Source organism: Schistocerca nitens, chromosome 9, assembly GCF_023898315.1.
Source record: "Schistocerca nitens isolate TAMUIC-IGC-003100 chromosome 9, iqSchNite1.1, whole genome shotgun sequence".
NCBI lineage: Eukaryota > Metazoa > Arthropoda > Insecta > Orthoptera > Acrididae > Schistocerca > Schistocerca nitens.
In genome coordinates, this window is record NC_064622.1 from 382,242,140 (window position 1) to 382,258,502 (window position 16,363).

Consider the following 16,363-nt stretch of genomic DNA (forward strand, 5'->3'; position numbering starts at 1 on the left):
GAGATTCATTGGAAGAATCCTAAGGAAGTAGGTTACAGTACACTTGTTCGCCCACTGCTTGAATACTGCTTACCAGTGTGGGATCCGTACCAGGTAAGATTGACAGAAGAGATAGAGAAGAGCCAACGGAGAGCAGCGCGCTTCGTTACAGGATCGTTTAGTAATCGCGAAAGCGTTACGGAGATGCTAGATAAACTCCAGACTCTGCAGGAGAGACTCTCAGTAGCTCGGTAAAGGCTTTTGTTGAAGTTTCGAGAACATACCTTCACCGAAGAGTCAAGCAGTATATTGCTCCCTCCTACGTATATCTCGCGAAGAAACCATGAGGATAAAATCAGGGAGATTAGAGCCCACACAGACGCATACCGAAAATCTTTCTTTCCACGAACAATATGAGATTGGAATAGGAGGGAGAACCGATAGAGGTACTCAAGGTACTCTCCGTCACACACCGTCAGGTGGCTTGCGGAGTATGGATGTAGATGTAGATGTTGATGTAGAAAGGAATCTCTCATTGAAATCCGCACTAAACTTCGACCTTCTGTAAAACATCGACAGTCTTGGACATTTTGCTTTCTTTTCAGTCTGGCATGCTTTTTTCTTTACTGCTGCGACACTGTTCTGAGGCCCTTTATGTACCATGGGGACCTGGCCCGTTTCTTATTTATTTGGTATTATCAACTTCTGTCAATGTTATTTCCCTGAATTTAAGCCTCATCTGGCCTATATTTATATATTTAATATATTTATTTTGGAACGAATGGAGACTGTTCCTTAGGAAGGTCTCAACTGAATTTGTATTTTCTTAGTTTTACACAGAAATATTTCGCATACATTTTTGGTCGCTTTAGACATTACGATGCTGACTCTCGCTTCAACGACCTTATGGTCACTAATCCCTGTATCGATCACGATGCTCCCTATTTGTTCAGTACTACTTGTTGCTAAGAGGTGGAATATGTTATCGTAACCATTTACAGTTGATGTAGTTTTACATACTGGCTGGGTTATTATTCGTTTGTTTCGAGTGTGTTCACTCCGTGAGAGTAATCGAATGAAAACAGTCGTAAAGGATCATCATTGTTTTTCATATTAACTGAATTGTTTATTCTTTCTTTTAATGTGAAACCTGTCTGTAGTTTCTCTGTCGGTTGAACCATGTATTCGTTTCCAGAATGGGATTTTCACTCTGCAGCGGAGTGTGCGCTGATATGAAACTTCCTGGCAGATTAAAACTTTGTGCCGGACCGAGACTCGAACTCGGGACCTTTGCCTTTCGTAGGCAAGTGCTCTACCATCTGAGCTATCCAAGCACGACTCCGACCCGTCCTCACAGCTCCAGTTATGCCAGTACCTAGTCTCCTACCTTACGAACTTCACAGAAACTCTTCTGCGATCCTTGCAGAACTAGCACTCTTGGAAGAAAGGATATTGCGGAGACATGTAAATTGCGGCCAACAGTGATAAGGGGGCACAGTTTATTTTTATTTATTTTTTAAAGATGGAAACATTTTTAAAAAATGAAAATAAACTCTGTACAAGGACGGCACTCGTATCACTGCTGGTCGCAATTTATATCTATTTATAGCTCAACAGTGACCTTATCCTTCAGTATTGGAAAGTCCTACTTGGAAAGCGAGCGAAGCAACTGCGTGCCTATTGTAAAAGATTGCCTATACTTTTTCTGTTCGGCATAATATACCAAACTTTTGCTGGCATAGAGGATGATATTTTTGTAATTGCTCTTGCGCTGCTATTCTATGTAATCGACCTTTTTTTGTCAATGGGTGGTAGTGTGTACAAAAACCGGTAGCCAGTAGGAAAAATAATCTACTACTGTAGGCTAAAACATATAATTTTTCAGTGTTCTATAGAGCGCTCTTCCACCGACAATATGTCGGGAATGTGTAATTGAAACATGTGAAGCAAAATTTGTTCCAAAATCGTTGGGTTTCGATCAAAAACAGCGCGTAATGCAAGTTGCTCAGGAGTCACGAGCTCCTATTAACAACGATGCAGAATTTCTGAAACGTGTCATAGCAGGTTATGAAACACGTCAAACAAAGGCTCAGTCGTTCCAGAGGAAGCATTCTGGATTGACAAGACCGTAAAAAGTTGGACAAGTGCGCTCAAATATTAAGATTATGCTCACCGTGTTTTCGAATTTGACGCCACAGTGCACCGTGAGTTATAGCCACAAGGTCAAAAGATCCATAACGAGTACTACTTGCAAGGGCAACGCCGTTTGCATGAAGGATTCCGAAAAAAAAGAAGCCTGGATTTGTGGAGAGACAATTGATGGCTTTTGCACCATGATAATGCAGCTCCTCATATTTCTTGTTCATAAATTTTCGCGCAAACGTAATAATATAATGATGGCGCACCCCCCATATTCGCCAGACATGGCCCCATGTGACACTTTTCTGTTGACAAAATGAATAAAATCTTGAAGTTCCGCCATTTTATAAGCATAGATGAGATTAAAAGTTATCTCGAAGATGGAGTTTCGTATGCGTTTCTGAGACTGGAAAAGGCGCTGGCATAGGCGTGTAACCTCTGATGGTTACTGTTTTGGATAGGATAACATTAACGTACACGAATAAATGGAACTCTTTTCATAAAAGAAAAATTCCCGAACACACCTATTACCGGACGGACATTTCATGAGTGTGATGTGTTACACCTGCAGGCTAGTCACCCTTTCGTGATGGATACTTACAGATGGTGATGTTGCAGTCGCCCATCCCCTGGATGGGCAGCGCGAGCACCTTCCCCTCCAGTTTGTAGTTGCCGTTCATTGTAACAGGGGAGGCAGCGTGCGCGATTATCTTGATGTCGTAGCTGCCGGGCGTCATCCTGCGAACACGTCGTTCCGCATGTCGTCATTGACGCACAAACACAGCGACAGAACTGCACAGTCAGAACATAGATTCTCAACTCAGAGGTTCAGAATGAAACCGACACAGCAAGATCAATCTTAATCATATCCTTGTATATTGGTTGTATACGTGACTGTTGACTTCCGGTGTCAGTGAAGGGGAAGAAGAAATCTTAACCATTACATCTCTATCTATGTCAGTAATCCGCAAACCAGAATCACGCGCTGCACAAGGAGATCTCCATCACGTGTAGATGTCACTACATTCCTAACAGGTCCGTGAGGTGTCACCTCCTCGAAGAAAAACGGACCGAGAATCAACGGGATTGTGGGATCCCATCGCACAGTCACATAAGCTGCGTGCAGTGGAAGTTCCGCACAACATGTTGCGGAATAGAACCCGATATGCGACAATTCTGTGCATTCACTGCACCGTGCAGATGAAAATGTGCCTCATCCATTCAAAGAATATTTCCCAGCCACATGTCATCAATTTCCATGCATGACAAAAAACGAAGGGCAAATTCACGACGTTGAAGCCTGTCTTCTGGCTTTATTGGGTGCACATTCTAAATAGTGTAGACATACCACTGTAAAATGCGACTCAAAAATCTTTTAAACTGTTGACCAGGGGAAAGATTGTTCCCATGGTGCAGCTCGAGCACTTGTTGCAGAATTTGGTGCATGTGCTGCAGGGTTGGCTACAGCTATAACAACTCCATCAACATTTACCATGAGAATGGAACATCTGCCTCTCTGTGCTGCACGACCCAATTAACTGTTTCTTCCAATTTCTTGATCATATTCTTTAGCCCATTTATTGGCACGTGCCTCTTCGCAGCTATTTCTGTGGCAATATTCCCACAATGCAGACTGTTGTTGTCGTTCTGATGAAACAACTTTACCAGCAGTGCACAGTCTTCCTTCTCAAAAGCCGCTGGGATTACTACAGAAAACTTTAACCTTCTTATCCCTTTAGCACCAATAGTGGTTTCACGAAAGAAATTAACACATCTTGCCCAGAGACAAGCAGCATACTAACGTCAAAACAGAAAACATTTCACATACTGACTGCATACAACGCCATATTTCCACCTGGTGGCAGAAAGTGGAACTACGAGGGCAGTTCAATAAGTAATGCAACACATTTTCTTTCTCGGCCAATTTTGGTTGAAAAAACCGGAAATTTCTTGTGGAATATTTTCAAACATTCCCGCTTCGTCTCGTATAGTTTCATTGACTTCCGACAGGTGACAGCGCTGTACGGACCTGTTAAAATGGCGTCTGTAACGGATGTGCGTTGCAAACAACGGGCAGTGATCGAGTTTCTTTTGGCGGAAAACCAGGGCATCTCAGATATTCATAGGCGCTTGCAGAATGTCTACGGTGATCTGGCAGTGGACAAAAGCACGGTGAGTCGTTGGGCAAAGCGTGTGTCATCATCGCCGCAAGGTCAAGCAAGACTGTCTGATCTCCCGCGTGCGGGCCGGCCGTGCACAGCTGTGACTCCTGCAATGGCGGAGCGTGCGAACACACTCGTTCGAGATGATCGACGGATCACCATCAAACAACTCAGTGCTCAACTTGACATCTCTGTTGGTAGTGCTGTCACAATTGTTCACCAGTTGGGATATTCAAAGGTTTGTTCCCGCTGGGTCCCTCGTTGTCTAACCGAACACCATAAAGAGCAAAGGAGAACCATCTGTGCGGAATTTCTTGCTCGTCATGTGGCTGAGGGTGACAATTTCTTGTCAAAGATTGTTACAGGCGATGAAACATGGGTTCATCACTTCGAACCTGAAACAAAACGGCAATCAATGGAGTGGCGCCACACCCACTCCCCTACCAAGAAAAAGTTTAAAGCCATACCCTCAGCCAGTAAAGTCATGGTTACAGTCTTCTGGGACGCTGAAGGGGTTATTCTGTTCGATGTCCTTCCCCATGGTCAAATGATCAACTCTGAAGTGTATTGTGCTACTCTTCAGAAATTGAAGAAACGACTTCAGCGTGTTCGTAGGCACAAAAATCAGAACGAACTTCTCCTTCTTCATGACAACGCAAGACCTCACACAAGTCTTCGCACCCGAGAGGAGCTCACAAAACTTCAGTGGACTGTTCTTCCTCATGCACCCTACAGCCCCGATCTCGCACCGTCGGATTTCCATATGTTTGGCCCAATGAAGGACGCAATCCGTGGGAGGCACTACGCGGATGATGAAGAAGTTATTGATGCAGTACAACGTTGGCTTCGACATCGACCAGTGGAATGGTACCGTGCAGGCATACAGGCCCTCATTTCAAGGTGGCGTAAGGCCGTAGCATTGAATGGAGATTACGTTGAAAAATAGTGTTGTGTAGCTAAAAGATTGGGGAATAACCTGATGTATTTCAATGCTGAATAAAACAACCCCTGTTTCAGAAAAAAAATGTGTTGCATTACTTATTGAACTGCCCTCGTATTATTTTTTCGGACTATTGCGCGGGCGCACCGGACTAATGAACAGACGTGCAATGTTTTGGTGCCATCTAATGTATACAGCCCACACTGCAGTACTCGGAACACCATCCCTTTCATTATAACCACTCAGTATTTTGGCACGAACGGCAGCGAGTAGATAAATTCGTTTATTTACTGTGTCACTCAGAAGAAATGGTTAAAATTGTTCTGAGCACTATAGGACTTAACTTCTGAGGTCATCAGTCCCCTAGAACTTAGAACTACTTAAACCTAACTAACCTAAGGACATCGCACACATCCATGCCCGAGGCAGGATTCGAACCAGCGACCGTAGCGATCGCGCGATTCCAGACTGAAGCGCCAAGAACCGCTCGGCCGCTCTGGCCGGCCACTCAGAAGAACACCGCGCCTACTCGTCACCGCCGATTTCGTCCAAATTTATGCTACACGCAGGTCTTGGCCAGAAATGAAAGTTACAGAAATGCAAGATCCAGATGGCCGAGTGTTTAGAAAAACTAGAGTTTTTGGCATGGATCGGGCGAGGCATGAGCCATTTGTGTTAGTATAGCTTCCAGACTGCGCTTGGCATAGCGAGAAGAGTGCAGGAGGGTAATCCGAGAGTTGTGAGTCGAGTTCTCATGCGGTAATTTCTTCTATTTTCAATTTTTAACGTTACTTACACTGTAAGTGAACCCATGCAATGATAAGTACATTATATTTATTAATCGTTTCATAAAAGGAATCAAAAGGAAATGTAAACGTAAATTTATAACTGCAAATACATTTCCGGAACGGTATTTAAGCTGAACACGAGAACTTCGGATGTAACATTAGGCACTTTTATAATTTTACGTTTGATGTCTTACATGTGTTGAGTGACATTGATCGTAGAAATAGGGGAAGCAGTAATTTTCTCTGCGCACATCGTAAACGCTGCATTTTAAAAATTACATTGTTGCTTAAAGTTTCTATAGAAAAATAAACTTTGTTTAAATTCATAACAGATTCTCTCTCATCACACAATTTGGTAATAAACCACGCGTAACGCTTCCTTTTGCATATAATCGGCTAGGATAGCTGCTGATGTAGATACAGTGGAATTATTTTGATGTAGCCTCTCGGGAGGTGATTTGTTTTTCTCACTCGATGAGATAAGAGCTGTTTCGAAGCTTTTTGCTCAATGTCTTTACTTAACGATGAAACTAGATACCGCATGGTTGCATTAGCTTCCGGGGGCTACTCGTAGGATAAAGTGCAACTAACAGAATACTGTGACACGTACACTTTAATTACTATTCTGTCTTGCAAAGTTATTAGCAAGAAGCGTCGTGGACGCTATAAGTAGAATCTTTTCTCGGAAATTTATTTGCAATCCAAATTTTCCTCTGCGTTTCTTTTTGATGCATGATATGAAAATTTTAATAAATGCAATATGCATAACATTATTTCGGTTTATTTGTAGTGCAAATAACGTAAAAATTTAAAAAAAAAACCTCCCGAATATAGAGTGGACCCCACAACCCTCAGATTACCGATATGTACTCAGCCCGCTGCACCAACAGCAGCCTAGAATCTAAACGGTTCACACGTCGGTCGACCCACGCAAGAATGCTGCTTTTTCTAAACACTTGGTCGTGTGGACCACCTACGTCTGTCACTTTTATTTCTGCCCAGGCCCTGCACATACCATAAATTCGGACGAAATCGTTGATGAAGAACGGCCGCGGTTCCTTTCTCAGTATAGCAATCGCCATCGTCCCGTTCACTCTGTGCACAGATTTTTCGTGCTGAGTACTCACTCAACGGCGTCGATGACGGAGCTGCCTACGCCGGAGATGGTGACGTCAGAGAAGTCGAGGTTGACGGCGACCGGCTTGTTCTTCTCCTCGGCGATGCTGAGCGCCACAATCTTGAGCGGGTCGATAGGCTGCGTGCCGAGACTGCGAACACCTGCACATAATGACGACGTCAGATTTCCCTTGGAGCTGCAACGCCGTCCCTTATAGGTGCGTAATAGGAACTATAATTCTGGGAACATACATAAATAGTCAGATATGGGCAGCAGCACTATCAGATTGTTCGGCATTGAAGCTGCCGTCTACAAGAATGTATCTTTGTTCGACGAGCAGACGGAAGTGCAGAAAGCTTTGAACTAAATTTCCAATTGTTGTAATCAATGGCATCTCGCTTTAAATGTGGATAGATGTAAGACGAGATCTATAACAAAGAGAAAGCACCCGATAGTATCCAATTACAATCTCAGCGGCTAACATGTGTTTTACGTTAAGCCGTTTAAATATTAAAGGGTAACTCTAAGGTGAAAAATGAAATAGGTCAAAGTCCTACGTCGTTATTACGCAAGATTTTTGAAACAGTTATGGTAAAATCTAGTTCTTTTCCAAAGGAAATGGTATACAAGAGCGACCAATTGTAAGATGTGGCCAGAGAGTCTAAAAGTAAGGAAGGAACGTTAGAGTTTAACGAGGTTGTTAGACAAGGAGCAAATGGTACTATTACGGAAGATTTTTTGAAACATTTCTGGGAAAATGCAGTTCGTTTCGAAAGGAAATGGTATACAAGAGCGACCAATTCTAGAATGTAGTCAGAGAGTCTAAAAGTAAGGAAGGAACATTAGTGTTTAACGAGGTCGTTAGACGAAGAGCAAATAGTAGTATTGTGTGTGTGTGTGTGTGTGTGTGTGTGTGTGTGTGTGTGTGTGTGTGTGTGTATGGAAGGGGGGGGCTCCCACGCCCTGGTTCCCGGGTTCGATTCCCGGCGGGGTCAGGGATTTTCTCTGCCTCGTGATGACTGGGTGTTGTGTGATGTCCTTAGGTTAGTTAGGTTTAAGTAGTTCTAAGTTCTAGGGGACTGATGACCATAGATGTTAAGTTCCATAGTGCTCAGAGCCATTTGAACCATTTTTGAAGGGGGGCGGGGTGGTTATCGGCTAGGGGCCTTCGAAGATGAGGTTGTTAGCAACCATACGAAATTAGTAGAAAGTAGAGTGGTTAAAGCGAGGTAGATGGGGTAAAGAAATCTCAGACATGGTGGTCTAAAATTGTTAAGTCAGTCTAAGTACAACAAGACGAAAAATAAAGTAGATTGAAGGGAATTTGTGGTTGGCTGATAACTTATAGAAGACATCACGATATGTGCGAATAGGGCACGTGCACCGAGGTTTCTGTAAAAATCTTAATAATGTATATAGACAGTCCATCCAACCAGGACATCAAGAATTTGGACGATATTTGCCCATCAATGTCAATGAAATTCACCAAAAGTCGTGTAACTTAAGATGTTATTTCATTTTATTTGGAAGGCGACCAGTTTCAGCATTTCACTATTCCACCTTCAGGTCCCATATGCATAAGCATCTCTCCAAGATGGCGTAGTGAAACGCTGAAACTGCTAATCTTCAAAAGAAAAGAAAATAACATCTTAACTTAAACGGCTGGATGCCTATTGTCAATATTCGTACATGCATGACATCGGTCACAGAAATTCTATGACTTCCGAGAATTTTTTAATTTTAAGTTTGTTTGAATTTTTTGTGCAAATTGACATTCACCATTGTAATTTTTCATTTAATTCATTAATTTTGGACGTACATTAACGTGCTATATTAAATACCAATTTCAGGTGGACTGACTTCGTCCGCTCTCGTCCAGTCTTACCAGTAAGATTTGACGGAAGTCTCCAGAGAAGAAAACGGCAAGGCTGGTCATAGGGCCACTGTTGTTATATAAACGTTCAGTTGTTCTGTAGAACGCTTCAATGGATGTTTTAAGGGATATTGGACCTTATCCGAAACAATGGGATTGCAATCCTGCATCAGTTACCAGTATTACCTTGCTTTGAAATATTACATATGCTGTACATTTCGTAGGCATAGATTGTCGGTCCGTACAGCAGTGGGACAGCCTGACGCCTGTCACCGCTATATGGCAAACGCATTGTTTTCGCAGCTGCAAGATACTTCATTTCATAGTAGCTCAGCCAATTAGCACCAAATAGTTGTAAATCATACACACAAACCTTCCTCGTGAATCACTCTACGTATTACTGAAACCCAGTTCAAAATCGCTACAGTACTTCCATACATTTTTGACAGGTTACGAATGCAATGTAACTTTTTAATGCCAAAAAAATATTTTTTGATTTGATATAATTACAATTTAACTACTTTCGTAACTTCCTTTACTTGACTGTGAAGTCTTCCTTCTTGCCAAATTTCATGATTCTACATCATCGGCGCGTACCCTATATGTTTTCTTCAGTGAATTTGCGATTATCACTTATTGCGGCATATATGGCCATATCTTCTGGTTTAATTGACTTTTTTTGTGGTCTTCAGTCCTGAGACTGGTTTGATGCAGCTCTCCATGCTACTCTATCCTGTGCAAGCTTCTTCATCTCCCAGTACTTACTGCAACCTACATCCTTCTGAATCTGCTTAGTGTATTCATCTCATGGTCTCCCTCTACGCTGCCCTCCAATGCTAAATTTGTGATCCCTTGATGCCTCAACACATGTCCTACGAACCGGTCCCTTTTCCTTGTCAAGTTGTGCCACAAATTCCTGTTCTCCCCAATTATATTCAATACCTCCTCATTAGTCATGTGATCTACCCATCTAATCTTCAGCATCCTTCTGTAGCACCACATTTCGAAAGCTTCTATTCTCTTCTTGTCCAAACTGGTTATCGTCCATGTTTCACTTCCACACATGGCTACACTCCATACAAATACTTTGAGAAACGACTTCCTGACACTTATATCTATACTCGATGTTAACAAATTTCTCTTCTTCAGAAACGCTTTCCTTGCCATTGCCAGTCTACATTTTATATCCTCTCTACTTCGACCATCATTAGTTATTTTTCACCCCAAATAGCAAAACTCCTTTACTACTTTAAGTGTCTCAGTTTCTAATCTAATTCCCTCAGCATCACCCGACTTAATTCGGCTACATTCCATTATCCTCGTTTTGCTTTTGTTGATGTTCATCTTATATCCTCCTTTCAAGACACTGTCCATTCCATTCAACTGCTCTTCCAAGTCCTTTGCTGTCTCTGACAGAATTACAATGTCATCGGCGAACCTCAAAGTTTTTATTTCTTCTCCATGGATTTTAATACCTACTCCGAATTTTTCTTTTGTTTCCTTTACTGCTTGCTTGACTTAGAAGCTTGAATTCCTTACACTGACAAGGGTTTGGAGACCTTATCAGTTTGATACGTTTACACATTCCTGAGAAAAATGTTCTTAACCGTCGACAGACGGACAAAAAAGTGGTCCTATAAGTGTTCATTTTTTACTGATTTTGGTGCGGATATGCCAGCCACCCTGATAAGACATTACAAACGTCACCCTAAATTTTCAAATAACAGGAGTCACGTCGTACAAATTTTGGAAAGACATACCACATTCATATCATTGTCATTTAAATTGAATGGAAAAATCAGTTGACAAATCAGCTGCTATCATCTTGTATGAATACAAAACACTGTCTGCTAAAATGTGGTGTACCGTAAACAGTACGCCAAAAGCACCACACGTGGGAGGGTCCTCTCACCGGAGCAAGAAGCCAAGTGGCGTAGGGCTGTGGTCTTCTTCCCATCCACACATGTCTCTGTTTCCTCGACGGCGAGGCGTTGACATGTGGAGGGATGGCACACTAATCTAACTGAGGATCGCGACACGCCTCCTTGCCTGCTACGTCCACCCTTTCGTTCCCTTTACTACCCATGTGCTCTGGCACCCAGCAGGAAGACATCTCCTTCTGCAGGCTCTGTAAATGGAAAAGGGTGTCCTGGATTTCTGAACTACTTTATCTGCTGATTATAAGAGTAGTGAGTAAAGGGCAATCGGAGAGTCGGAACAGACGAGGAATTCTGCACTCGCAACTGGGATGGTCGACGTACAGAGAAGGAAACTGGGCGGTGCACTTTCTAAGGAATCATACCGGCAGCTGCCTCAAGCGATTATGGGAGTCACGGATAGCCACATGGGTTTTGAATCGTCGTCCTCGCGGGAGGACTTCACCGCCTCAGCATTGCCTCATCTCAGTCACACGTAGTGTTTGGGGTTTTTCCTTAAGTAGGGGTGACTGCAATCAAGAAAACTGAGGGGCGCCCTTCTGGGATTTTAACACGCTGTATTAGCTCATACTAATGTGTACCAGAGGTATTAAACGAGAATGTTTGGAAAGAAAACAACGCTACTCAGGCGAAACCCTATCGGCTCACTTTAGGAAATCAGTAAACGACTAAGACTGTGCGAAAGTTTTTCTGATACAGACGTATAGCTCGCGCAGGAATTTACGAGAGCAATATAGGAGAGATTAAGATGAGCACAGAGTCATAAAAAAGAATATTTTTCTGTCACTCACTGCGCGAATGCAGTTGAATAAAAAATCGTTAATATTGGCACGGGATTCTCTCTACCACGCACTGCAAAGTGGAATACGGAGTAAGTATATAACTGTAGATGTGCAAGCCATATTCAGATGTACAGTATAACAGCTGTCTAGTTACCAGCACTTTCTGATGTAGAGTCTCTTCACATTGCGGTACTATTTTCAAACTTATAATCATCGGTTACAGTACCTATACAGCTACGACTGGAAAACAACTTTATGTACAAGACTTTTTGCGCACTCTTTGTTGTTAAAATATTACACATTGTTACAAAATTCTTACGGAAAAGACTACTTTTCTATCAGCTTACAAATGAAATATGAAGCTTCTGTTTCATTGCAACATTTTGCAGTTTAGTGTCAGGCTAAAAGATTAGAAAATATGATACTGTTTATGATAATATAAAAGAAAATGCCAGGAATTTTAGTAGCTCTTCTAACTGGTTGAGAATGTGGCCTATAGTCGCGAAGTAATGGAATGGACGATTCACTTAACACAGAATATGAGTTAGTGATAGACAAGTATAAGACAGAGTTGATGAAAATGCTAAAAACGAGACTAGTGATATGATTAATATCTAAAGTGGGAAATAAATAGTACGTTAGTAACAAAATTGAAAGAAATGTCCTACGCAGAAATTAAGATCAAAATGGATGACGTAAAAACAATTAGTAGTACCAGACGCCGTAGTATAAATACTGCCAGTGTTAACTTTATTATTTGAAAGCCAGTATTATTTACTCACATTGCCACTATAGACACCTGTATCTTGTTAATACTACATCAATTTAATACTATACTGGTGTCCAAAACTTAAGTAACAAACCGCTATTTCCCCGTCCTGGGTCTAATTCGCGATATAGTCATACAGACTGTCAACAGATGTCCGTACGGTCGTGTTCTGCACGGAAGATCGCATTTCGGTCAACGGAAAACCACGCCAATGATGACGTCAGGGTACCTATTAAACGGAGTATTGTTTGCCGGGTAGTCCCACATCCACAATCGGTGTGTACGCAGTCACACACCGTGTACCATGACACAGAGAACACGCCTACAAGACTCTCTATGGTGGACGACCATAGGAAGAATGGAAGTAGGACAGTTGCAAACTGATGTGACCCGAAGGCTTAATGTGAATCGTTCTGTTATTTCTCGGATGTGGCGACGATTTATAGAGACCGAAAACGTATCCATAGACCGGTTCAAGGCCGACCACGAGTGATATCAAAGAGAGAGGGCCGTTATTTGGCCGTAAGGGTACGACGTTACCGCCTTAGTACTGCACGGCATCTAGCATCTGACCTCGCAGCGTCCACTGGACGGTTGTATCGAGGCACACGGTGTACAGAAGGCATCGGCAGATTGGCCTTTTTTGGCGGAGACCTGCTGTAGGTGTACCTTTGATGCGTCTTCACAGAAGGGAACGTGTAAATTGCTGTCGTCAACATGCCACCTGCACGGGAGAACGGTGTGTCAATATTCTTTTCGCAGATGAGTCCCTATATGGCCTGGAGAGTGATTCTCGACGCATTCGCATCTGGAAGGAATGTGGAACACTATTTTAGAATCCAAACGTTGTGCAAAGACACCGATATCGAGGAAGATCCTTAATGGTGTGGTCAGGGATTTTGTTGACCACTCGAACATTTATTTATGAAATTTTACGGGTGAATCGGCAAGGATTAACTGCTGCCAGGTACCATGACGAGGTCTTGGGACCTCATATACGGTTCCTGCGAGGTTCTGTGCACAAAGTCGTCGTATTGATGGGCAATAATGCTCGACCTCATAGAGCACGAGTGGTTGATGCTTTCTTGGAAACGAAATTTAATGCGCGCATGGCGTGGTCTGCTTGCTCTCCCGATTTGAATCCCAGAGAGCATGTCTAGGATGCACAAGGGAGACGGGTTGCATCACTCCAACATCCACCAGCCACTCTCCAAGACTTGTGAGCAGCTCCACAGGAAGAATGGTCGTTATTGCCTCAACATGACATTGATGACGTTATCCACAGCATTCGCCGACACTGTCAAGCCTATATTTCTGCCAGAGGTGGTCACACCCCATAGTGAGCACATCAACCGGTTGTCGGAATGTATGTGTAAATGTGTCAAGTTGGGAAAAACAAAGAACAATTTCGTCTACTGTTCTGCATGTCGCAATTATTTACGTTCTGTATTCTTTACATTGTTTCTACTTTTCTATCACCTTTTTATACTGTTTCGTTCCGAAATAGACGCAGTCTTGCAAAATTTCCGTTTGTTGCCTTAATTATGGACACCAGGGTACTTCTCATATTAAAATTATTATTTTTTTAGGGACCTGTGATGTAAAAGAGGTACTGCGCGTACGAAATCTCTGGTCCGATGTGTAAGAAGCCTGATGGTCTTAATCACATCAAGTTAAATTAAAATACTTACATAAAATGAGAAAGGTATCGTAAATGGACTGGTACAGGTGAAGAACCTTTACTGCCACAATCTAACTCTTGCTGTAACAAACAATGTGATGTGGATAAGAAGTACGTTTCTCAAAACTTTCGCCTGGAGGTGAATCAGTTGTATACACTGAGAGAAAAGGAAAATGATAAATTCTAAGGTTTTCCGAAAAGGAACGACTGAAAAAGGTGTTAACAGTTATTTTGACAGATTATTCTTTTAAGAGGTATTGGAAAAAACAGATTAGCTAACAGATCCCTTACCAGAAGAAGAGCAAATAAATGGCACACCTACTACAGCACCCAGAAACAGTTGCACTATCAGGGAAAGAAGCAGGGTAGACTAGCACTGACGAAAGGGCTTTCCTGGCCAAGAGAAGTCTACTAGTTTCAAACATAGGCTTAATTTGTGGAAGAAATTTCTGAGAATGTACGTTTGGAGCAAGGTATTGTATGGGAGTGAAACATGGACTGTGCGAAACCGGAACGGAGGAGAATCGAAGCATTTGGGATATGGAGTAACAGACGAATATGCCGGCCGCTGTGGCCGAGCGGTTCTAGGCGCTTCAGTCCGGATCCGCGCGACTGCTACCGTCGCAGGTTAGAATCCTGCTTCGGGCATGGATGTGTGTGATGTCCTTAATTTAGTTGGGTTTAAGTAGTTCTAAGTTCTAGGGGACTGATGACCTCAGATGTTAAGTCCCATAGTGTTAGAGCCATTTTTACCATTTGAAACATTTACAGACGAATGTTCAAAATTATGTGGACTGATAAGATAAATAATGAGGAGGTTCTGCGCAGAACCGAATAATCTGTGGAAAACGCTGACAAGGAGATGGAACAGAATGATAGGACATCTGTTGAGACATCAGGGAATGGCTTCCATTATACTAGAGGGAGCTGTAGAGGTCAAAAACTGTGGAGGAAAACAGAGATTGGAATACATCCAGCAAATAATTGAGGACGTAGGTTGCAAGTGCTTCTCTGAGATGAACAGGTTGGCACAGGAGAGGAATTCGTGTTGGAACGCGTCAAACCAGTCAGGAAACTGCTGATTAAAAAAAATAGGACTACAGTATGCAAAACAGGGTGTGGAAGGCGCTGGGAGGTACAGCTATATAGAAATGGAAAGATTAGAACTCGACAGATGGAGAAGGCGTCAAACCAGTCGAAATGTTAATGACTCGCGAAATATAATTTGATAGCAGTCTTCAGCGTTTTTGTTTCTGATTTCAGACCGTCCGTATTGTCACCACTTGGGATATTTTGTGCTCTTTCTAATTAATACTGTGTTGTTTGCATTTCTTACTTTGAAGAAACTTCTCATGTGTCACACTGCAATATTATTAAAGCCTATGTGCTTATGTCGCCGCAGCTGAGACCATAATTCAAATTCATACCTTTTACAAGCGTCGGTAGAGAGTCCTGGAGCGCAATCTTGAGACACTGGACGTACTTAGGATCGGTCTGCTTGCACGTCTTCATTTCAGCAGCTGAAAACAAAAGATAACGAATTACGACTTTGTCAGCGGTAAAAAATTACATTATGGAGCTGAAAAAGAGATAAAATGAGCCTTTATTGCTGATTAAAACACACAGTGATGGATGTGGAAAGTGGTAAATCGTGAACACCTCGACCGAACGCTACCAAACTGGCGCTCCATCATTTCCATGTTTTTGATGTATATTGATTAAAATTTCATTCTTATACGAGCTTATTGTAAATATGGCAAATGTGGCAAGGAAGGAAGGAAGGCTGTGGTTCTGTTACACCACGAGAAGATGTTATGACTGTTCGACTGGCCGATGCGATTAAACGGATGACAACAGCTGTTAATCCGGGCGAGTATTACAGTCAGAGTTCCACCACGCCTGTCGGCAACAGATTACTGAAAGATGGATTGGACTGCCATGTGCCGGCCGGAGTGGCCGAGCGGTTCTACGCGCTACAGTCAGGAGCCGCGCGACCACTACGGTCGCAGATTCGAATCCTGCCCGAGGCAGGATTCGAACATGCGACCGGAGCAGCAGCGCAGTTCCAGACTGAAGTTTCTAGAACCGCTCGGCCACAGCGGCCGGCAGCATGAACTTCCTCAAAATGACATTCGCAAGCCGTTTGCTTCCATGCCACAAAGAATATAAGAATCTATTCTTGTCCTTTGGGGTCAC

At 42.7% G+C, this 16,363-nt stretch overlaps 1 protein-coding gene across 1 annotated transcript in view; it reads right to left on the reverse strand.

The window, feature by feature from the left end:
* LOC126204435 (protein takeout-like) overlaps positions 1-16,363 on the reverse strand; it is a 52,293-nt gene that overhangs the window by 12,485 nt on the left and 23,445 nt on the right. The window contains exons 2-4 of the mRNA XM_049938824.1: positions 15,595-15,687; positions 7,136-7,286; positions 2,720-2,856 (exon numbers count right to left, since the gene is read on the reverse strand). Coding sequence (XP_049794781.1) covers positions 2,720-2,856; positions 7,136-7,286; positions 15,595-15,687 — 381 coding nt within the window. The remainder of the gene's footprint in view (positions 1-2,719; positions 2,857-7,135; positions 7,287-15,594; positions 15,688-16,363) is intronic.